This window comes from Marmota monax, unplaced genomic scaffold (assembly GCF_021218885.2).
Source record: "Marmota monax isolate L192 unplaced genomic scaffold, Marmota_monax_Labrador192_F-V1.1 WCK01_AAM20220418_F8-fsc00209, whole genome shotgun sequence".
NCBI classification, from domain to species: Eukaryota; Metazoa; Chordata; class Mammalia; order Rodentia; family Sciuridae; genus Marmota; species Marmota monax.
In genome coordinates, this window is record NW_026694493.1 from 155,908 (window position 1) to 179,037 (window position 23,130).

At 54.4% G+C, this 23,130-nt stretch overlaps 1 protein-coding gene across 5 annotated transcripts in view; it reads left to right on the forward strand.

The window, feature by feature from the left end:
* The first annotated feature begins 305 nt into the window (after positions 1 to 305).
* The window catches only part of Kiaa1614 (KIAA1614 ortholog), a 35,687-nt gene continuing 12,862 nt past the window's right edge, over positions 306 to 23,130 (forward strand). For 2 of the 5 annotated variants that reach the window (XM_046419535.2, XM_046419540.2), the window contains exons 1-5: positions 2,522 to 2,708; positions 4,378 to 5,339; positions 6,282 to 6,345; positions 15,518 to 15,661; positions 21,232 to 22,685. In XM_046419535.2, the coding sequence (XP_046275491.1) occupies positions 2,659 to 2,708; positions 4,378 to 5,339; positions 6,282 to 6,345; positions 15,518 to 15,661; positions 21,232 to 22,685 (2,674 nt within the window). In that variant the 5' untranslated portion in view covers positions 2,522 to 2,658. Of the gene's footprint in view, positions 404 to 1,322; positions 1,856 to 2,521; positions 2,709 to 4,377; positions 5,340 to 6,281; positions 6,346 to 15,517; positions 15,662 to 21,231; positions 22,686 to 23,130 lie in introns of those variants that run through there. The other 3 variants (XM_046419537.2, XM_046419539.2, XM_046419536.2) reach the window with 3 other exon arrangements.

Sequence of the window (23,130 nt, forward strand, 5' to 3'; positions counted from 1 at the left end):
AATACAGATGAATAAGAAATGCCCTCTGAATGTGGATGCCATGATAATCTGATAGCATCCTACAAAGCTTATTGGTATCTTTAGGAGGGGTGACTTTTATAGCCTCTGAATAGATGTGATACCCCATCCCTCTCCTTGCAAAATAACAAATTTAATGAGTAAACCAGAGGTGATTATTTGCATCCCCAAAGGTGGGGGGGGGGGCAGGTTTCCTTTAAACATTAAACCTTCGCTGGAATTTTCAGAAATTCCTTACAGATCATTAACTTCTAGAGGAGGGTGGGAGCAGGGGTCATGGAGAAATTACCTTTTGGAGTCTGAGTTCAGAGAAGGCCTCTCTGAAAATCTTGGAAGCAGGCAAAACTGGGTCCAGATTCTATCTCTGCTAGCTGTGTGGATTTGGGTAAGTCCCTCAATCTCTCTGTGTCCCAGGTTTCCTTATCCCTAAAATGGAGACCCATTACTCTTATTTTACAGGGTTGTTGTAAAGATTTAGAAGAACCTCTATGAAGTGCCTTCGCTTATAGGAGGTTCCCAGTAATAGTAACAGCAATGCTGTTAGGTTTGACATTGCCTGTAGAAGAAAAGAAGGGGTCTCGTGTGGTGTGCAGGATTTGACCACTGGACTACAAGAATAAGGAAAAAATCAAAGAATCCAGAAAGGACAGGCCAGAGCACTGGGCAGCATGTTTTTAGAATCACAACCCTTCATGATTTTTTTCACAAATTCTTTGATTTTTTTTTTTTAACTCTGTCTTTCCATGTTGAACTTGTAGATACTGGTGACAGTGCTGTACAGTGTGTTGTCTGAGGGTTTTGAACTCTAGAAGACCTGCCACTTACTGGTCCTATGTCCTTGGACACTCAACTAGACTCAGTTTCCTTATCTGAAGAAAGGGAGACCACAGTACTTAAGATTGCAATGGGATTAAAGTGCTTAGCCATACATTTGGTGCAAGGTACACCATCCACAGATGGTACCATAACTATATTGTGATGGGATCAATACTAATAAACAGAGCAGTAAATGCCCAGTTTGAGGAACTACTAGCTCTAGAAACATGGAGGAAGTGGTCACAGACCCTGAAGACTACCCATAACAGAGCTATGTGACCCTGGCTCTGTTGCTTTACATAGAGGGTTTACCCTGGATAATCTCTCAGGTTCCTAAATTGGCCCCAGGCCAAGTAACTGTAAACTACTGGCAGTTCCCCAATGGTGGCTGTCAGCCCTGGGTGCCTCTGCCTGCCCAGCTGCCCCTCCTCACCTTCTGCAGGAAAATCCTCCTTATTGGAGGCCAGCCCCTCTGGGAACCTCCCCTTCCATGATCTGCTCATGCACTTGACACTGCCATGGCCTTTCCTGTTGCTATACCTGCCATTGAGAGGTGACTCAGTTCACAGGTTCAAGTACCCCATTCTGAGAGTGAAGCTTTTTACGAAAGGAAAGATGGATGAACGAACACTTCCTTTTTTGTAGAGATTTCTGGAATCTCCTGGATCCTCTTTTACTGTTTCTGTCTTCTGTGGAAAAATAGGTCCGGTAATAGTTTAGACTCGGTCACCTCCTTCCAGGAGAGAGAAAGAAGTCCATCGCAAGTTTGGATCACAGCTGTAGGCTAAGTCCTTTGCTGCTCCTTTCTCCCAGGTATGGAGAAAGTGACAAGTCTGATCCTGAGGACCGATACCCGCCCAAAGCAGTGGGCCACGCAGGTACCAGTTCTCGCCTTGGCAGACCGGACCAGCGAACCCACGTCCACAGCGGGTTACTCTAGCTCCTCTACAAAGCGGGAGACAATGTCCTTGACCTCGGAGGAAAGGGCGCCCTAAGACCACGGAGATGGCCCCACCGAGAGGTCAGCCAAAAAGTTGCCTACACAAAAGGCATTCCTCGGCGTCCACCCGGCGCAGAGCCTGGTGTAGAGTTACAGGCGGCTGCGGAGTGCAGGAGCGTGTCGCTCCTCCGCTCCGGCCCGCGTCGAGCGCCCCGGACCCAGCGCCCCGAGCGCGCCTCCGCCTCGGGCCGGCCATTCCCTCCGAGCAGGGGTCCGGTCAGGCGCCCTGGCCCTGCGGCCCTCCGAGCGCCCGACCCCGTGGTCCCCAAACTCTGGGCGCCACCCTCGGTGACCTCCGCCCCCTTGACGTGCGGGAGGCCCGCGCTGTGGCCCGCGGCGCGGAGCAGCGCTCCCGGGGCCTGGCCGGAGCCCGGGGCCCGGACGGCTGGGGGTGGGGAGGCCGAGGTCCCGGCTCCTCCAGCCCCTTCCGCTGCCCCTCCTCTCTGCCCTCCTGCTCCCTCTTCTCTTCCCGGCCCGGCGGGCGCCGGCCTGGCCTCCTTCCCCTCCAAGGCGAAGCCACGAACTAGCGGCCGGTGCGCTTCCTTCCCCGCCCGCGCCCGCCGCCGCCCGACCCGTCCTGGACCCAGGCCGCGGCCCGCGGGGCAGCTGCTCCGGCCCGACCCACCCGGCCCGGGGCTCCCGCGGAGCCGGGGAGAGGCCCGGCCTCGTCCTCCGGGGCCCCGGGTCGTGCGCGCCCCGAGGGGCGAGGCCTGCGGGCCGCGCTCCCGCCCGCCGCTCGGATTCGGGGCTGGAAGTCCCTCCCCGAGTTCTGCAGCGGGCCTGGGAGGGAGAGAGGGCTGAGGAGGGCCTCGCCTCTCCGAGGGATGGAGGGGATGGAGGCGGCGGCGGCCAGACCTGCCAGCGGCAGCCCTCAGTGAGTATGGAGGAGGCGAAGCGCGGGAGGGGCGGGGGGCCGCCGAGTGGGGACCCGGCCGCCGCCGCCACCGAGAGCGAACCGAGGCCCTTCACGTCCATCTCCATTTAAGCTTCTCTGAGTTAGAGCAAATGCAAGGCTTGGGTCATAGAATCAGACGGCTGCGGCAGAACCATCTTCCCGGAAGGCTGCCCAGGTGCCTCAAGGCGAGGGCCCCTTCTTTAAGGCTAGTCTCCGGACAAGGATCATCTGGAAGGCTGTTCGAAAAGCTCTTTTAATTTAACCGAAACTGCTTGTATTAGACTCTAATCCCGTTTTCTGGATTGACTCATAGAAGAGAGGGAGAGGTGGCTGGGCCGGAAAGAGAAGCATTCTAGATTAACTGGTACAGTAAATGGTTTCTGTCCTAAAGACCGTCCCTAAACTTCACTGGCTTAAAAATAATACGAGAGTTTGCATTATACGTGTCTTTTGCTGTACAAAGCACACATTTCTGAGACGTTATTTATATGCTGAATTGTAACAAGCAACTCTAGAGGGAATTGCTACTTCAGAGTATTTTGTAGTGAATTTTTAGTCCATGTGTGAAGGGAATAATTTCCTCCTAATTTGTAGTTTATGCACACAGGGATTTTCATAAATGAAGTTTACTTCAAGTGGGACACATCTAGATGTATGTTGAGTAGCATTTTCCTAGAGAGCAGAGCAACTAGTAAGACTTCATGGCATGTATGCACACAGGTAACACTTTGAATAAAATCTTGGTGCATGTTTTCTTTCCCTGTGAAGCAGTTAACATCAGCCGTGCCACTGAGGAGCAGTGTAATGCTGGCAACTCACTTAACCTTTGTGGACTGAACGGTCTCATCTGCAGAATAACTGGAGGAGGTCGTGTGATCACTAAGTGTTTTTGAAGAGTCCTGGGCTTGGAATGAGAAACTTTTGCATTCCAAACTGGGCAGGCCCCTCTTAGCACATGTGTGATGTGATCTGTGCCTCAGTTTTCCCCCTCTGTACAAGTGAGGGTCATGACATCATTCTGGCAGCATTCTGTCCAAATTATTTGAGAGAGTGCTGTGGAAAGCACTCGAAAGGATTTTGCCTAGCATAGGGCAGATGCCCCCATAGGAGTTCAAGGTTGATCAAGGTTTCCCTTTGAGCACAGCCTCATCAATCCCATGCTGTGGTCTGAGGCTTGCGGGTGGGTGGTTTGGAAAGCAGCTCTTCTCGCTGGAGGGTCAACTCCAGCCTGTCATCTCCCTGATCTCCCTCATCCACAAGGAAGAGCATGTTGGCCATTAGCAGGCACTGATGTTCTGCACTGAGGCTACCTTTCAGTGAAGCAGGAAGGCCAGGGATTGGGGACTCACCCTGGGTTTCCCTCTGGTCCACATTCGGCAAAGGGTTAATTGCTGTTTGAAGCTTCATTATGTCCACTTGTAGAATGGGGATAGAAATACTAGAATACTACTCAGACTTGAAAGTAAAAGTTCACTAACCCTCCCATGATTTACACTTTTCAAAGTGCTCTCACTGTGTCCAGAAGCCACCCTGCTCTGACTCCAGCTTACTTGGTGTGGATAGGACTCTAGACAAGACACTGGGGGGAGGGTGTGTTTGAGCCATCCTGGTGCTGAATCTCAGGCTCTCTGTCTATTTTCTCCTCCAGAGGGTCCAACACAGGAAGCAGAATAGCCACCGCCATGCAGGTGACCTCGGCTGTGGAGAGAAATGGTCCTGAGCCACAACCAGACAATGGACCTCTCCTGAAACCCTGGCCTAACTCTCGGGAAGACAGAACACCCAGCCTGATGGCCCCCAAGCCTCCCAGCACATGGAGGGTGCGGGTCCAAGGCCCCTCTGTGTTGGAGTCCAAGGTGAGGGCTTTGAAGGAGAAGATGACAGCAAGTAAACAAGGGGCCAGCTCCTGCCCCACCTCCCACGAGCAGTCATCCCCCCAAAAACCCAAATGCCGACGAGTCAAAGCTGGAGGGATTCAGGCCCCACCAGAGGGCTGTTCCCTACCAGAGGGCTGTTCCCTACCAGAGGGCATGGTGGCCTCCCATGCTCAGAACCCATCCAATGAGCCCCTGGACAGCAGTGTCAATGAGGGGGAACCTTCCAGAAATGGGGGCTCCAGGCCTCCCTGGTCACCTGCCCTTAGGCTGGAGTGCTGGAATGGGCAGAGCCTGTGGTCTCCAGAAGCAACATGGATGTTGCCTGATGGTGAGAAGGGTCTGCCACCAGAGCCTGGCTCTTTGCAAGACAGCCTCTCCCATGGAATTACTCCTGGACGCCTGGGGGGGCCTGGTCCTTGGAAAGTCACCCACATGCCCAGCCTGAAGAAAGGAAGGCCATGTGCCCTTCAAGATGGTCTGGTTGAAGTGAGAGACTTGGACAGCACTCCTCTGACCTCTGAGGAGAACTTTGTCCCCAGAGTAGCCCTGCTGCCAGGGCTCTGGAGACCTGGAGACCTGGAGGCTCTGGGCACTGGGGGCAGTGTCTTGTCCCTGTCTGACCAAGTGGAAAGGAATCGCCTGCTGCTGCAGGAGATGCTGAAGGTCTCAGGACAGAGCCCTCCCAAGGTGGAGACTCCAGCCTGGACTCCATCCTGGGATACAGCTGCACCAGGTGAGGCTCATTCTGCAGGTCTGGGTGGGGCGGCCGAAGGGAGTCCAGTGCGAGGGAAAAGAAAGGGGTGCTTGGTTGGGAGCAGAGAAGGAAGGAGAGCACAGTTGTCTGTCACCAAAATCATAAATGTCCTCTTGGCTTTGACATAGGTTCTTTTTTTTTTTTTTTAATTTTTTGGTAGTTGTGGATGGACAGGATGCCTTTATTTTATTGTTTATTTTTTATATGGTGCTGAGGATCAAATCCAGTGCCTCATATGTGCTAGGCAAGCACTCTGCCAGTGAGCCACAGCCCTTGACATAGGTTCTTTACCAGCTCACAGGCAGCGCTGCCTGGTAAAACGCCCCCTGACCCTCCAGATCAATGAGAAGCCACCCTCTGGGCTTAGGGGTAGAAGCTACTATAACTTCTTCCCTGTGTCTTTACCCCTTCCCATGGTGGCCTTTTAAACTTGCTCCAGTGACATGCCTTACCCCCTGGTGGACCACATCACCCTCTGGGGCAAGCAGAAATGTGTATCTCACAGTTCTGGAGGCTGGGAGTCCAAGATCAAAGAAGCATAGACGTCAGATTCTCACTGTGTTCCCAGGTGGTAGAAGACCTTCCCAGCAGAGAGGCTGAGCGTCCTACCCGCGGGGCCCAGCTCCTGCAGTGGAGCTGCAGGGAGGTGCTAGGGTTCTGACCCAGCAGACAGCCTTCTTCATAAGCTCATGTGTCACCCCCACCTGAGGGCACATGTGGTCCTCTCAGCCCACACCAAGCCTACCTACAGTCATCATGACAGACTGTGCCTGCATTTCTTTGACTGAGACACAGGCAAGCTGTTGGGTTTATCTGGGGTAAATTACTGGAGAAATCTCTCTCCTTGGTGTCAGTTAGAGGCACTTGAGAGCCCCATTTCTGCTTCTGTTCTCTTATCTCTGCTTCTATTCTGGGCCCTAGAACGACCCTCAGGGGACGTGGACCGGGACTCGGGCATCTCTCTGCAGGACTCAGACCAGAACAGGTAGGAGTTCAGAGCCTGCATTTTCTCTCCCTCCTTCTTCACTGTTGTCCCTCCATTTCCTCTGCAGCAGGACACTAGGAGACTGTGCAAAACCAGACAACAAACCCCATGCTGGTGGACAGTGGGCCCCTGGATCATCAGCCCTGAGACCCCATAAAAAGTGTCAATGGCTCCCAGTGCCCCAGGCTGCTGCCTACCTGCTAGTTAGTGAAAACCACCAGGCACAGAGGTGTGCAAAGAGCTTTGCCTGCTGTGTGTCCTGGGGCCATTTCCCCTGCCCAGGCCTGTCTCTTTATCAGTGAAATGGGAGAATTGTAGTTGTTGGGTTACTTCATAGGATTATGGTGAGACTAAAAAATGCGATAATGGCTGTGGTAATCTTAAGTACATGAATGTTCTTTTCCTAATCAAGGGTATGTGCAGGGGTCAAGGTCTTCACCTCCAACCTCACTATGATATCTACAGACTTTTTTTCCTAGCCTCTCCACCAGTGTTCTGTGGATTTGGATGTGCTGGAGTGTGATGGGGGAATTGGGGACACCTGTCCTTCACAGGCAGTGTCCTGAGCCAGGCAGGGTAAGAAGAGTGTGCACAAGGTGGGGCAGGGGCCACCGTAGGCCTGAGCTGCTGCTGTGCCTGTGCAGAGGTTGGCCTCAGCCTCCATCTTTGCTGGACTCTTGGCACATGAGGCTGAGAGAGGCCCTGGGGCTGGGAACGGCTCCCTTTTCCCCAGCTGCACAAGTGATGTCAGCCTCTCCAGGGTCTTGTGGTTTCTGCTGAGGGCAGAGGTCAGCATTGTTGCTGCCCCATGAGCGGCCGCTCCCTGCATGAGTTCTGTTAGTTTGACCAGCCCTTCAGAAAATGTGGGCAGGGCCTCTCTTAGTCCATTTGTCTTAGTCCAAATGTCTTAGTCCATTTGGGCCACTGTAACAAAATGCCATCAGCTGCGTGGCTTACAACAACAGAAATGTGTATCTCACAGTTCTGGAGGCGAAAGTCCAAGATCAAAGAGCCAACAGATTCAGTGTCTGGTGAAGGCAGGTCTCCTGGCTCATAGATGTCACTTTCTCACTCTATTTTCACATGGTAGAAGGAGGCCAGAATGCTCTCTGGGGTCCCTTTACAAGGGCACTAATCACCTCCCAAAGGCCTCCCTTCCTAATCGCATCACACTGGGGATTAGGATTCAACATATGAATTTGGGGGGACCAGAGTAACCCCTGGCCCTGCACTCTGTTGTAACAAAGCAGGGGCTGCCCAGTCAGGTGATTTAGCTTCTGCTTGCTGAAGGGTCTGGTGGAGAAAACCCTCAGTCTTCTCCCACTTCTGAGGCCACTGTGGTCAGCCTCTTGTCTCCTCCTTACCTGACCTTGCCAGCAATGAGGAGTGTGGCTGCAGGAAGGACTGTGGTCCTCGGGGATGCTCTGCTCGCCCGCCCTCCTTCTGTCCTCGCCCCACCTTCCCTGTGGAGCCCTCAGAGGAGGTGACCTGGGCAGGTGCACCTGGGTCCTGCGGAGGTGGCACCCCTTTCCCTGCAGCTGCTCCTCCCACCCCCACCCGCCGCCCTTGATGTGTGTATATGGTGGGTGGTACAAGTGTGTCAGGGATCGGGGAGGAGAGGTGACTTAGTGAACTTTAGGACCCATTCCAACACTAACAAAACGTCCCCTTAAAATGCCTAGCAGAGGGGCTGGGGTTGTGGATCAGTGGTAGAGTGCTCGCCTAGCATGCTTGAGGCACTGAGTTTGATCCTCAGCACCACATAAGTGTAAAATAAGATGTGTCCACTTAAAACTAAAAAATAAATATTTTTTTTAAAAAAATGCCTAGCAGAAAGGAACACAGAGTTGACATGAGGGTCATGTCCCATGTAGGCAGATACTCAGGCTGAAGGGCCAGGAAACATGGCCAGATTCAGGGAGGGAGAAGTACCCGCCATACCATGGCATATCCTCTGAGAGGCTCCTTATCTGGCTCCATTCTTGAGCCTTCTGGGTGGACATGAAAGTGTCCCCAAGACACCACAGGGCTCCATATCCCCCTTAAGTGGTTTGCTGATGTCACTTCTATAGAGCCAGACTTCACAAGAGGTCTTTGAGGTAAGGCATGCTTCTCTCAGCTCTGTACCCTGGAGGACCACAAGGTCAGGGTCCTGGACTTAGTGTCCATACTAAGTGGTTTAGGACCCCTTGCAGAGAAGCACTCTGAGAATGGCTGATTGTCATGGACATTCAAGGACATGCAAAAGGCAGGGCCTTTTCAGGGAGGAGTGAGAGCCTCAGCTCTTCTCAGGGTTGAGGAATAAGCAGCCCTGCCTCACACCTCCTCAAGCTCTGCATTCATGCAGCTTCTTGCTCCACTCAGAGAGCCATTACGACCAGGCAACCCACCATGGACTTCATTATGTCCATACTTCCTGCTGCTCTATAAGGTAATGAGACAAGAAGCTCATGAAATGAGGGTGACTACAGAGCCCAAATTAGCACTTGGGGTGGGGGGGCTGGCCCTGTTTGCTGGGAGGTAGTCCTAGGGAATCAGCTGCTGAGATGAGCCATCCAAAGATCCAGGATCTTCAATGCAAAGGGTCAGATGCAGAGGAGACCTCCATCCCAACTTCAGTGTTGTCCTGTTCTACTAAGAGGCAAGAGAAGGCTCAGCCCCAAAAGACTGGACCATCCCAGTGGCCAGTCCAAAGGCCAGGCCCACAGCTGCTCTTCTCCAGCCTTATGCACAGGTGCTGCGCTAAGTTCCTGCACTTCCACTTTATCCCAATGACAGACCTTATGTGCTGCTCCTGGGTCACTGACAGAGACCATTACGTTTCAGGGCCACAAACTGTCCTTCCCATCCCCCCACAGGCCATCCTTGGGCTAGGGGTCTGGGGATCTTGTGTATTGTATGATTTGTGTGTGTGTATATATGATGGGTGGAATCTCCTCAGGTGTGGGCACTGAGGTATAGGAGACTCCATGGAATAAGCTTGTTGTCTCTTGAGTGTCACTGAGGTGTTCAGGCTTGGAGTCTTGATGGGAGGGAGAGGATACAGGGAGACGTGGGGCCTCAGAGAGTGTAAAGGGCTCACTGGAGAGAGGTGGGAGAACAGGGAATGGGTGCTGTGCTTGGGGAGCCTCTGCCATCATCCACACCTGGCAGCCGATGGCTGTGCTGTCACTGGCATCCAAGGGCTTAGATCCAAAATGTTCTTCTCTATAAAATGGCCACAGCCATCTCCATCTGTCCCTTCCTGGAGGCTCTGAGAGACATACTGGGATTACAGAGTGCCTGAGGATCCCACATGAATCAGCATGAATGGAATTGTTGAAACCAGAGGAGCAGCAGTCCATGCAGGGCTGGCTTCAGACCCCAGGCCACAGGGCGTCTGGCTGATGCAAGTGCCTGGGTGGCCCCAGGCCTGGGGGCCCTCCCCAGCAGGCAGTCTCCACTGAGAGGCATGCTGCATGCCCAGGCTGTCCTGTTCAAGTCTGGACCGTGTGTGTGTGTGTGTGTGTGTGTGTGTGTGTGTGTGAGAGAGAGAGAGAGAGAGAGAGAGAGAGAGAGAGAGTCTGCAGGGGCTCTAATGATTGATCTGCCTGCTAGAGCGCTGGAGGGGAAGAATTCCTAGTGCCCACCTCCCCTCCCCACGGGAAGAGATGAGTATCTTTGGAAGAGAGGCGCAGGACCAGGTGTGTATGTGGGAAGAGGCGCCTTACTTTCACCCCCTCTGGGTGCGCCACCTGCCAGGAACCTCTGTGTGTTCAGCTGTCCAGAAGTTTTCCAAACCTTGTCCTTTTGGGGTTTGATGGAGGCTTCAGCGTGTAGGCAGGCTTGATCACATCACTGGCTGACTATGATTGGCTCAGCCTTCTCTCCCTCACCCTTTCCCTCCTGGGAACATGGAGGTGGAGCTGCAAGTCCCAACCTTCTAATCCTGCCTAGGTCTCTGTTTGGAAGCCCTCTGCCTGCAAAAGTCAAGTTGATTACTCTGGAGATTCCAAGGGTTGTAGGAGCTGTGTACTGGGAACCAGAGGCAATGACCCAATGTATATTTCTTATATCACAATATCACAGAGACTCTTGTTTGAGTGGAGCACTGTGTGTGCATGTCAGTGTGATCTCAGGTGGAACTGCCCGTGTTTTGCTCTCACTGCCCACTGCCTGCATCGCTGCAGCCATAGCTCTTACTCTCCTCCTGGAGCTCCTAGGGGCAGGAACTGTGCTGCTTACAGAACAGGGGCTCAAAAAACTGGCAGAGGCAGGCAGGAAGGAGTGAGTGAGGGCTCACTGAAGGCTGGACCTGTGTGGGCTTGCGAGGGTCTGGATGGAAACAGAAGAGGACATTCCAGACGGGTGAGGCCTGCAGAAATGCCTGGGAGTGTCTGAGGTGGAATGTGTGGATGACCCTATTAGGGTGCAGGGTGGAGGCTACTTATGGAGAACCCTTGGGATTTTTATTTTAATCGGAATGTAGAGACATTTAAGGATATTCCTCATGTGGCCCCCCACCCCCCAGTAGCAGGGTGATCTTAGCTCCTGGAGAGTGGGCTAGCACAAGGGTCTGGTGCTGTGTCAGAGAGCCTGGTGAGGGGGTTTGGAGATCATTCTGAGGCACTAGTCAGGTTCCAGATCTTCCAGGCCCTAGTATCAGGGAGTCATAATGAGTCCTGGGGTGAGCATGGGAGAAGAGACACTCCTGCCCTACCCCAGGATTCCTGGTATAACTAAGAACCCCCCAGGGCAAGGGTGTCACTAAAAGAGTGGCTGAGCCCTGCCTGTCCTGCTTACATAGCCCCCAGCCATTCCTGTGCTGCCCCATGGTCTCAGACAGGTTGGCACAAAGGAGAATCCATTACCATCCAGTCCCACCAAGACTAAAACAAAAAAGAAAAATAATTAGGTTTAACAGCTCAACAGTTTTTTATCGCAAAACCTGCTCCCTTGGTGTCTGGTACTCTGGAGCCTCTGCGGTCAGGGAAGCTGACCCTGGAGCCCCGAACAAGGCCAGCGCCACCTGGAATGCTCAGCTGCAGGCCCGCCACGTGCTCACCATACACACATCAAAGCCGATCTTTACCAGAGGAAGTTCATTTACCTAAGGCCGCTCATCTGGTGGGGAGCAAGGCTGAAATCCAAGAAAAAAAGCCCTCCCCTGGCCTTTCAGAGCCTAGCAGGGGGGTGTCTCAGATACCTGATGCCATTTTGGGCCTTGTATGTCCCATACCCTGAGCCCAGGCAGTGCTGACTGCAGGGGCGCCCTGGAATTCGTTGGCCTCTTTCAGGACAGTGAGCAGGGCCGCTCTGCTCTCCCCAGAAGTTGCAGTCTGAAGGAAATAGTGCAGGCCTCCACCAAGGTCTCAAAAAGATGCTAAATGAAGTGGCTCTGTCCAGCAGCCTATCTTGAGGATCCACTCTCGCTTCTGTGTTGAGAGAAGAGCTTTCCCCTCTGGGCACCGGGGTCCTTCTGCAGCTTCTGACTTCCCCTGTTCCCTGTTGCATAGACATCACCTTTCCAAGCTGCTCTGTTAAAGGCTTTCGAAAATCCAGAGCAAAACCACAATGCCCTCTCCAGCTGCAAGATGTCTGTTGCTTCCACACATGCCTTTCCTCTGCAGGTGATCTTGGTGGCAGGTGACTTTAGTTCATGTTCAGGGATTCCATTGCTTAGGGAGGGGTGAGAGCAATCTATAAACAATGGTGCTAGGGATAGAAGTGATGGTCTTCATAGCTGAGCCCTTATTTAGCAAGTGAGCAAAGTGGGGCTTCACCCTGAAGTTGCCTGCCAGGGTGGCACAGGTAGGGGGTAATCGTCCAGAGCTTGGCACTCAGGCAGTTACCCCTGGGCCACACTCTCAATCACTGCTCAGGGCTCTGTCCTGTCAGGGTCCTGCATACCTGGGAGGAAGTCACCTGTGCCACTAAGCATGACATTGTGAGTCCAAGACAAGAACTCTGGACTTATGGAGCATGCCATCCCGAATCCATTCGCTGCACACCTGATCATCTTGCACAAAATGACAGTAGGAAAGCTCTGTCCTTGGTCATCAAAAGCTTTAAAATATACAAAAGTGGAACACACACCAAGAAAAATGTTAATCTCTGTCTGTGCATACATGAACTGGCTGCACCCTGGAATCTGGGAAGTTTGTGCTCTTTCTAGTTCCTATTATTTCCAGATTCACGTGCCTGAGATGGAAGGGTTAAACCCAGACTCACTGGAACTTCTTATTTTAATCCAGGATTATGGTGGCTGTAGAAAAAGGCTGCTCTGTCCCCTTGACCTCTTTGGCTGGGAGAGGAGTGGTGGTTCTCCTGCCTGCCTGGCTGCAAGGGGAGGTAAAGGCAGGGCTAAGCCTGTCCCTCCAGGAACCTGGCCTAGACCAGAGACCAGAGCTGGGGAGACATGCTGCCCTTGTCCTGGAGACACAGGAGGGCAGAGGGAGGGCTCTGGACACTAAAGGAACTCCAGTTTTCCCCCAGCAATTAGCTCTTTGTAGACTTGCTGAGGGCCCAAACTCTGTGGCGTGAGCACCCCAGAAGAGGATCCTCCCACCGCAAACAGTAGGCAACAAGGTCAAAGATCCAGACTCACAGGCTTGCAGTGAGCGCCCCCTCCCATCTCTAATCCCCTGGGTTACAGAGGGAAAACTGAGGCCCTGGGAAGAACAACTCTCAGCCACCTTGTTCCCATGCCCTATGCAGAGCTAATGAGCTCAGAAGTCTCGGCTCTTAAGACAGCAACAAAAGCTGCCTATTCTTGGGTGGGAATTGACTTTGCCTGGCCACACTGTGACTGCCCCACTCTTCAGGAAATTGCCAGGGGAACTGTGAGAGCTGGGATTGATTGTGTCCTATAGTCCATAATAGAAGGGTTTGGCTTGGCAGCTGTGTGCCCTGGGCAGAGGCCAGGGTCAGAAAATGGAGGACTGAACGTGGCTTCCTGCAGGGTTGGTGTTCCTTTGATGTGACGGTGGGAGGTGGGCAGTTAGGGACAGGCTCAGCACCCCACAACACCACACCCACTTGCTCCCCGCTTCTCAGATGAAGACCACCTTCTCTCACCAGGGTGCACGGTGGCTGGGAGTTGCCTGCTCTGCTGACCTTGGCTTCGCTCTCGTCCTTGCTCAGTGTGTTACTGCATGATGCCTCCGGGCGCCTAGAAAGCCTGCTTTTCTAATCAGTGGAGAAGCCAGCTTTGTCTGCCAGACACTGCAGCCGAGCAGCTGAGGGGGGCGGGGTGGGCGAACCCAGCTTCAAATGAAGGAGCAGCACGGAAACAGCAAAGCTGGAAAATGGCTTAAAAACCTGGGGGCAAGGCTGATCCCGGCAGCATCTGGCCAGCTGCCGAGGGGCCCTCCTGCCTGCCCACCAGACCTTGTGACAAATGCCCTCCGACAGCCGGGGAACCACAGCTGTCACCGGAAGGTTCCCAGTGTGCGGGCGGGCAGCCAGAGGCCTGCGGCTGCAGGGGCACCTCTCCGGGCTGGTAGCCTCATTATCTCTGCCGCGGAGCAGGAGCCCCAGGGAGCACAGCTGCTCTCAGCCGCGTTGGAGGAGCAGCCGCCTGTTCTGGAAGCTGCGCAGGGGAGGCCTCTCCTGCCAAAGGAAGCCTCCTGGGGCAGTGGGCCTGGAGATTTACTTTCACATCGCTTCTGTGACGCCCTCCTCCTTCCGAAGCTGTGCCTGGGCCCCGCCGGGGTTCTCAAGCACTGACAGTGCCTTTGTGCCACCACTCTCTCCCCCTATGGCCCCAAAGCAGGGTTAGATGCAAAAAAAAAAAAAAAGGAGAAGAGAAAAAAAGAAATTCATGTCTGCCTGAGCTTGCCAAGAATGGCCTGAGCAGCACCTCTCCCTGGAGGCCAGAGTCGTGCCTTTGTTCCCACACGTCTGTCATCAGGAAACTGCCTGGTTCCATCCCCCAGTCAGGACAAGGACCCTTTACCCACATGGCATATGGGGCGGGTGTGTGGGCCGCAGGCCTGTCTGAGCCTCCGGCTGCCTGAGTTCTTGCTTTGTGAACCCCTCCCTGTGAGGACAGCCGGGCATATGTGACAGAACACTGAAATTAACATCAAAGAGTGTGTCTGACTTCAGCCACAAACATCCCCCACCTCTCCGGGGACTCAAGGAGGGGAGAGGACAGGATGCAGGAAGGACGCGGGAGGCAGTGGGGCTGCTGTCCTCTGTTCTGCTCTGCTTGCTCTCAGTTGATGCTCGACCTTGAGCAATGTGCCAGTGTCCTCTCTGCGCTGGACACCCTCATCTGTCAAGCAGGGAGAACACCTGCCCTTGGCCAGCCTGCCTGGGGGAATGGGCTTTGCGGAGAAAACAGTCTTATCAGGAGGAGGCTATGGGCTGCGGTTACTGCTGTCACCCAGCACAGGTGGTATGTCACCGCCTGGGAGACACCTTTGGAAAAGGGCAGCTGTCATTTCTGCAGCTCTGGACTGGCCTGGGCAGCAGCACATCTGGTAGGTTGTGCTGCCAGAGGACCCTTATTATTATGGAAACGGAGCCATTTGCCGACTTGGTCTGAGTCCAGCCGAACCCCTCTCAGCTCGGAGCCTGTGAGCCCTGGGCTGATGCGGTGCAGGTTTGAATTAGGACGAAGGCAAGGAAATAGCAGGATTTGTGAAAATGTCACTACCCCAAAGGACCAGAACTGGGATGGGTGATGCCTGAGTCCCGCGTCTGTGGTGGGAGCTGGCGGAGCTGTGTGTGCTTGAGTGGGTGTGCATGTGTGCACCGAGGCCAAGAGGAGACAGGAGGTGGTGCATGTCAGGACCATCTGTCTGGGCACAGGCCCAGCCCCCAACCCCAGGTCCTTTCCTCCCTCTTCCCCCAGACAGCTCCTGCTGTCTGACCAGGGAAGGAACAATGGAATAATCTGGAGACTCCCCTACCCTTTTCTAGATCCTCCTGGGTCTTTGCCTCCAGCCCCTGAGCAGATGTGCAAGGCTGGGCCAACTCCCCACCCCTCGTCTGAAGCTGCTCAGGGCCATTCCCTAGGCCCCAGGCCCCAGGCTGGGTTCCCCCTGGGTGGGAGCTGGAGGGAGAGGTGCACATGCAGGGCTTTTTCTGGCTGAGCTGGTGCTTGACACTGTTAAACCCCTCCTAATCTGTGTTATTTTCTTCTAATCCCTCCTCCGCCTGCCCTGGCCTATGTGCCACCCTGCAGGACCTTTGGTCCCAAGCCGGAGTCCATGCTGAGCGCCAGGCATGAGGAAGCCAAACATCTGCTGCATCGTGCCCGCATGAAGGCCAGGACCCAGCCCCTCCGTGCCAACCATGACATCGTGCCCACCATTGCTCAGGGCAGCCGGTGAGTGGGGCTGGAGCCAGGCTGGCCTGAGAGGACCGTGGCGGGGAAGGCTCCTCCTTCTGTGGTGTGTTTTCTACATCAGGCACTTGTGGGGATCATTTGGCCAGTCATCACCCCTTTACTGAGGGCTTACAGTGTCATGAATTGAGACACAAAGATGAATGACCATGACCTGCACTCCCTGTGGGCGTGGAGGTTAGGGTCTCCAGGGAGAAAGACTGCCAAACAGAGGCTCTGCTCTGTGGACTATGGTGTAGGGAGGAAAAATGTGCGTGCCAAGCTGGAAACCTGTAACCCCACCTAGAAAGGACAGGTGAGGTTCTGAGAAGAGGTGGCTTCTCAGGACCCGAAAGAGGTCCAAATGTTCACTGGGCAGATGAGGGAGGCAGGGGTGAACATCCTAAGGGCAGAAGCCACAAGCGGAAGCACCATGCTCAGGAATTCAGCTAGACTGGAGCAGGGACACTTGCGATGCCTGGTGGGGAGGCCAGATAGCTCACAGAGTCTAGTAGTGAGGCCGCCAGGCCTAATAAACAACTTGGATGCTCCTGTAATATCCAGGAGCCACTGAAGGACTTTGAGCAGGTGGAGAGCATGGTCATATTTGCATCTCAGTAATGCATGCTGGCTGCAGGGATGTGTTGGATCTGGTGGACGAGGGCCTACAGGAGGCTGTTGCCATGATCCTGGTAGGAGGTACAGGGGAGGAGAGTGTGCAAGCCTCACAGAAATCCCCAAAAAACCAGAGTGAGCCAGCTAAATAAGGCAGCAGAGAAGAGGTAACATCAGAACCAGACTAGCCAGGTTTGAATTCTGGCTCTGCCTTATTAGCTGTGTGCCTTTGGGGAAGTCTGTATGCCTTTGGGGAGGTCTCTGTTCCTTGGTTTCCTTAAGAAGGGGTTATGATAGTGCCTGTCTTTATGAGGGTCATCATGAGGGGTATATGAGCTAAAATACAAAATGTGCTTACAACAGAGCCTGGCATGCAGTGAGTGCCAGAAGACTGTTAGCTCTGACTGCCAATCATTTGATTACCTGGGGGTGGAAGGCATTCAGGACATGGCCAGAGTCTGACTTGCATCCAGGCATTTGGTGAGATCCAGCCAGGTTGATGCCCAGGTGCAGGGTCAGGCTTGGGAGGACAGGTTCTAGAGCCTCTGCTGACCATGTCCACCAGGCAGTTGCATACAGGATACTTAGAGGAGAAACTTGAGTATTTTCCCTCATTTCATGATGCTGGAGCCATGAACAGGACCTCATGTGGGATGAACAGATGGAAGAAGAGCAGGTTCTGGAACTTTCAGACATAAGTGTCTGTCCCCTGAGCAACACGCCCCACCTCCATCACTGTGCCTGTTTTGTGTATGGAGCATCTTATAGAACTGCTCATACCTCAAGGAGTTCTCCAGCACTCAGTACCAGCCCTGGCAGGGCTCCTGAGCCTCCTGTGGGCCATGCCAGATCTTGCCAGGCTAAGCAGGACCACTGAACCACCAAGCATGTGACTTCAATGGCATGGTGGGCACGCTGGGTCTGTCTCCATTATCATGTGACATCAGAGCGAGTGAGGACTCTAGTGAAACTGGGCCATGTATTCTTTCTTTTAAATATATTTTTTAAGATATTGATGAACCTTTGTTTTATTCATTTATTTATATGCAGTGCTGAGGATTGAACCCAGTGCCTCACAGATGCCAGGCAAGCGTTCTACCACTGAGCTACCACCCCAGCCCTGGACCATGTATTCTTTGACAGGGTGCTGAACCTGCTTAGTAGAGGCTAAGGACCAATTGGGTGCTGTGGCATACGCCTGTAATTCCAGCGACTTGGGAGGCTGAGGCAGGAGGATCCCAAGTTCAAGGCCTCAGCAACTTAGCAAGATACTGTTTCAAAAATAAAATAAAAAGGTTGGAGATGTAGCTGTGGTAGAATGCTTCTGGGTTCAATCCCCAGTACCACCATCAAAAAAGAAAAACAAGAATAAGGACCTTCAAGGACCATTGATCACTGGGAGCAGATCCTCTGTGTTTAGTGTCATTGTGGCTCCTAGGAGAAGGGCTCAGGAGGCCCTAAATCCTGATAAGATGTGCCCAACAGGTTACCCTTTTGCTTCCACATTTTATGCCTTTTCCTGTGGCCAGGGGGTACTTAGCATGGCTTCCTTGAGGCATCCTGTTCTTCACATATGTGTAGGGAGAAGCCTGTGACTTCCAAGGATCTCTCCTGTCCTGCTTTCCCCAGGTATTAGACTGGATGGGAAAGCCACAGAATAGACTATCTGTAAAGCAGACTTCCTGCTCACATATCCACCTGGGCACTCCCTCTTCTCCAGATGACTCCAGCCACTCACGATGACCCCAGTCCTAACCTAAAGTAGGCTCCCTTTTCCCCAGCCCTGGAAATGCTATAGAAATGCAAGGTGACCCACTTTAGCAGCTGCTGCATCCAGAAAAGAATGATTGTGACTTGGCAGCACTGGGGAATCCTCCCAGGGTATAGCTGCAAACTCCGAGCCAGATGGCTTGCCACGGCTGCTGCTAAAGGTTACGCTCTGTCAGAGGGCCCTGGAGGGCCAGCAGAGTCAACCCTGGATGCTGCACAGACCCCAGGCCTCAGCTAGAGGTAGCAGGCTCTGGCCCCGGCCCCAGCGCATCGCTGTTTCCCCAAGCAGCTTGGCGAGAACTGCTGGAAGAGGAGGGGTGCCCAGAGCAGTCTCCAGGAGGCCTTTATCCTGGGTCTGGCTGGAAGCACAGGGCGAGCCTGAGCACACGGGCTTTTCTGGAAGGTGAAGACGGGGAAGCAGCTACATTTTTTAGAAGTAAATTGACATAGAAATTAAGCAGCCCCTGGAAGCAAAAACTCTTGCCATTCTTGGGAGAGGCACCTAGATTGGTGTTCTTAATCCCAAAAGGGCAGCACATGTCGGCAGAAGGCACACTGGATAGTGACACTGTGCTGCCTGTAAATGGTGGCTACATAAGACTCTGTAGAGCTTGACACAACACATTGCTCGTGTGGCTAGGACAGCATCATTATAGCAATTGCCCCAGAGGGTCTCCTCACGGAGGCCACACAACTCCAGGGCTACAGCAGAGGTGCAGAGCTCAGACCAGAAGCCTGTTCTGGAGGGATGGCTGCTGGGGTCTCTGCCAGCCTCGTCTTGGGATGGCAGCTGCCATGGGATTTGCTTGCTGTGTGCCTTATGCTGTCTGCACTTAAAGGCCTCTCCCTACGTTTTCATACTGTTGCTACCACTGTGTTGGGGTGGGGGACTCTGGGTTTGAAAAACACCCTACATGACTCAACTCGCCTCACTCCTCCTTTTAAAACAAAAATGTTTCTCCCTGTAGAGTGAATCCTAGGATAGTTCAGTTCGCCATCTTGCGTGTAGAAGTTAAGGACCCTGATGGGGGGCTCCCTTGTTGGGTTAGGACTGTGCTGCCTTGAAAGCTGGGGTCTTATTTTGGTTTTGCCAGAGTTTACAGCCCACATCCCTTCAGCAGAGCAGGGCCTTGGCCTGGGGTCTTTACAGGGGTGGTTTCCCAAGCCATGCCCAGGGTCCCCAGTGGGCCTTGCCTGTGTTGGGTGGACTGGCTGGGGAGGGTGTCCACCTGTGTCCTGGGGGTAGGACACAGGCTGAGGTTGCTGTTTCTCAGCGGTCACTCTCAGCCTCAGCATCTTCTCAGTCTGTGGGGGAAGATGAGTGGTGCAGGTGTTCGGGGGAGAGAGACACCAGTATGGGGTGTCTCTAATCAGGGTTCTCCAGAGAAACATAACCAACAGGACAAACCATACAGAGAGGGTTATTTTAAGGAATTGGCCTCCCTGTGTGGGAGCCTGCAAAACCTGCAGGGGACGCCAGCCGGCTGGAGACCAGGGCAATGCTGCGTCTGTGTCCAGAGGCAGCGGGCAGAATCCTCTTGCTCAGGGGAAGTTGGTCTTTGTTTTCTTAAGGCCTTTTGCTGGTTGGGTGAGGCCCACCCACACTATGGAGGGTCACTGCTTTATTCAAAGTCCTTTGATTTAAATGTTAGTCTTCTCAGAAACATGGAGGATAGTGTTTGGCCAGGTGTCTAGGCACTGTGGCCCAGCCAGACTGACACATTGAATTAACCATCACACATGGTTTGTATGCAGAGAGAAATGTAGAAAGGTAGGAGCCAAACGCGAGCTAAGAAGGACGACTCCAGGGTGGATGGCAGGAGGATTGTGGGGGTGAAGGGGCAGGAGCCCAGAGGCCCTGCCAGTGGGAGGGGGCCATTGAACTGGAGAAGAAGGTGGGGAGGAAGAGGAGGACCATATTTTCACCTCAAAGACCATCAGCTGGAACCTGTGTCCTACTGTGGTGTGTGAAGAAAGCTGGGCTCCTGAGGGCCACAGACAGGAGGCAGGTGGAGAGGCCAGAAGGGGCCACTAAGGTGTGAGAAGTGGTATGTGAGAGACGCAGGGTGGCTCCCACACACTCAGCAGTGGATTGGTGGGAGGCTGGGAAGGGGAGGGAGAGTGTGGCCCTCACAGGTGCCTCTGATAGGAGAAAAGCCAGGGGCCTGGGCCCACTTGCACAGTGGCCTGAAACTCGGGCTACCTGGCTCCTGGGGCCTGGGTGAGACAGGGAGGGCCGACCCCAGCCACAGTGCCTCCCAAGTCAAAGCTGATGGCTGTGACGACTCTCCCCAGCACTTAAAATACCCTTTCCCCATAAGGGCTTCACCACATGTGCCGTGAATGTACCCTTGGGGTGTCCATGGGGGATTGGTTCCAGGACCTCTCGCAGATACCAAAACCTCGATGCTCAAGCCCCTGATGTAAAATGGCATAGCATTTGGATATAATCTAGGGCTGGGATGTTGCTCAGTGGTGGGGCACTTAGCTGGTATGCAGGAGGTCCTGGTTTGATCCCCAGCACCACACACACACACACACACACACACCCCATATAACTTGTGCACATACTCCTTCCAACCATCTGTTGGTTGCTTATAACACTTAATACAATGTGAAAAGTCGTTGGGTTACAGTGTCTAGGGGGTTGTGACAAGAAAAAAGATCTCTACGTGTGCGGTAGAGATGCAGGTATTCTTTCCAAATGCTTTTGTTATGCAGCTGGTTGATCCACAGACGAGAGCCTGTGATTATAGAGGACTGGTTGTCCATATTTCCACAGCTCACCACTACCAGCAACGCACGATGACCACTTCCTCTCCCGAACACACACACACACACACACACACACACACATACACCTCTCACACAGAAGGACTTTGGTGTCTTCCTTCCATACAGTCCTGAGTTTAATGACATTTCCTCTCAGCTCAGGCCCAACCAGGCCGCAGAGGGAACATGGGGCTTCTGTTTGGTGCCGGGCATCAGAATCAGAATGGGCCTGTGATACAGTGCTTGGCCTTGACGCCCCAGGAAGCTGATTTGGGGTAACTTTGTGGGTTACAGCAATCCCAGAGCATCATGGAGACTGTTCCCCTGGTTGTGTGGTGAGGGTCGGGCCAGGGTGTACCCAGGGAGGGACCATCTTCCCCACACCCACTCTTCTACCTGTGACCTCTCTCCTTTAGAGATGGCCAGAGAGGCCCAGCCCCGGACCCCAGGATGACCTTTGCCTGCAGAGACAGTCTCCAGAATGGGAACGTGAGTGACTCCTCCAGTGGGGAGTCCAGCAGTGGGCAGTGGCCTAAGCAGGGCACGGCCCCTTCGCATGTTCGCTTTCAAGACGAGACTGCCCGTGAGGCTGAGTCCCGCTACCTGGAGCGGCTGCAGCAGCGCCAGCGCCAGGTGCTGAGCACAGTGCTACCGGCCTCAGGCCAGGGGCCACTGCGCTCCAAGCCCCATGTCACCCACTACGTTAACCGGGACATGGGCGAGGGCGCGTTCCCCAGGCCCCTGGGTGGCCTAGACCGCAGGGGCCTCCTGGCACCCCCAGCGCCATGGGGCAGCGAGGGGAAGTGCAGAGCCTGTGGCCACTGTCTTCAGGACGGACGCCCTGCTGAGGGGAAGGTGCCTCCCAGCCCTGGGGTCGCCCAGGGACTCCAGGCTGCCTGTGGAGTGGAGGGGGTGATGCCAGAGCCCCAAACCTCCTGTGGCCCCAGCTCCCCATTCCAGCTCTTCCCTGCTGAGCCAGGGCTCCACTCAGAATGGGTCCGGGAAACACACATTGGAGACACCACCACGTGCCCTGAGGAGGGGGACTCTGCCCTGGACAGCACGGACACCTCAGACAGCTGCCGGACAGACAGTGAGGAACCTGGGACCTCTCAGCCCAGAAGGACAGGCGGGCGGCCCCGAGGCAGCAGCCTCCGACAGCGAGGCTCCAGGCCTCAAGGAGGCCAAAGGCGGTCCAAGAAAGCTGAGATGGAGTCGTCCTGGGCCCCTGAGGCCCAGGATGGGGTTCATGATGTGGAGGAGGGAGATGAGGTGAAGGAAGGCAGGGGACATACACCTGATGGGACTCTGTTTCTGAGAGAAGATGCTGTCCCTAAGCCTTCTGCCCTGGAATCTGAGAGGTCTTCCCTTGGGTCCGAGAAACAACCTGAACAAGAACTGAAAAGTCACTGGGACCCTGTGGACTCCTGGGCTCCTTGCAGGACAGCCTATGTCACAACATCCTCCACAAAGCTTGGGCCCTCGGGGCCAGGCAGACCAGACCAAGTTATAGAAGGCCACGAGTCTCCCGAAATTGTCTGCACTTCCTCCCTGCAACAGAGCCATGCAGAGCCCTCTGCTCACCGCCCAGCCTGGCAGCCAGCTGCTTCTCTCTCCCCTGAAGGCTGGCTGCCAACACCTCCCACTTCAAGGAAAACCACCTCCCCTGTGCCTCACAGGAAGGCAGCGCTGGCTCGGCCCTGCAGTCCCCAAGTCAGGCACCCACTGTTGGCCCTGTCCACCAACAACTGCAACAACTGTTCCCCCCTGGGGCTGCAGGAGCCCTGGGGAGCAGCCATCCACAACGGCAGGGCAGACAGGGGTCCCTGTGGCCAGGAGCTGGACCTGCCCCTGGAGAGCCGCGGAGACGGTAAGGACTGCCCTTGCTCAGACACAGCCTCAGGCCAGGTCGGGGACACTCTGGGCGTTCAGTCTTCACTTGCTTTTCTTCTCAGTGGTCAGATATCACAGCCACACACTCCCAGCAGCCCCCCAGAGTGACGACAGGTGTCAGGGGAGCTGGTGGCCTGTGGGTCGGAGGCAGGCTTCAGCTTAGCCCAGAGTGGAGGCAGGACCATGGGAAGGCCGTGGTTCCCAGCAGCAAGCTCCACGGCTGCGGGCAGCCTGGGCTTTATGGGAATCTGGCTCCCGTAAAGCAGGAAGAGGCAGCAGCTCCAGGATCTGCTATTGGCTTTGGGCAGTCAGTGCCCAGGAATCCCAGGGCAGAAACCTTCCACGTCACGCACCCACTGGCTCTGTCACTCAGCGGTGTTGAGCACTGTGCTAGGGGCTGTGGGGAACATGTAAGTGAGCTG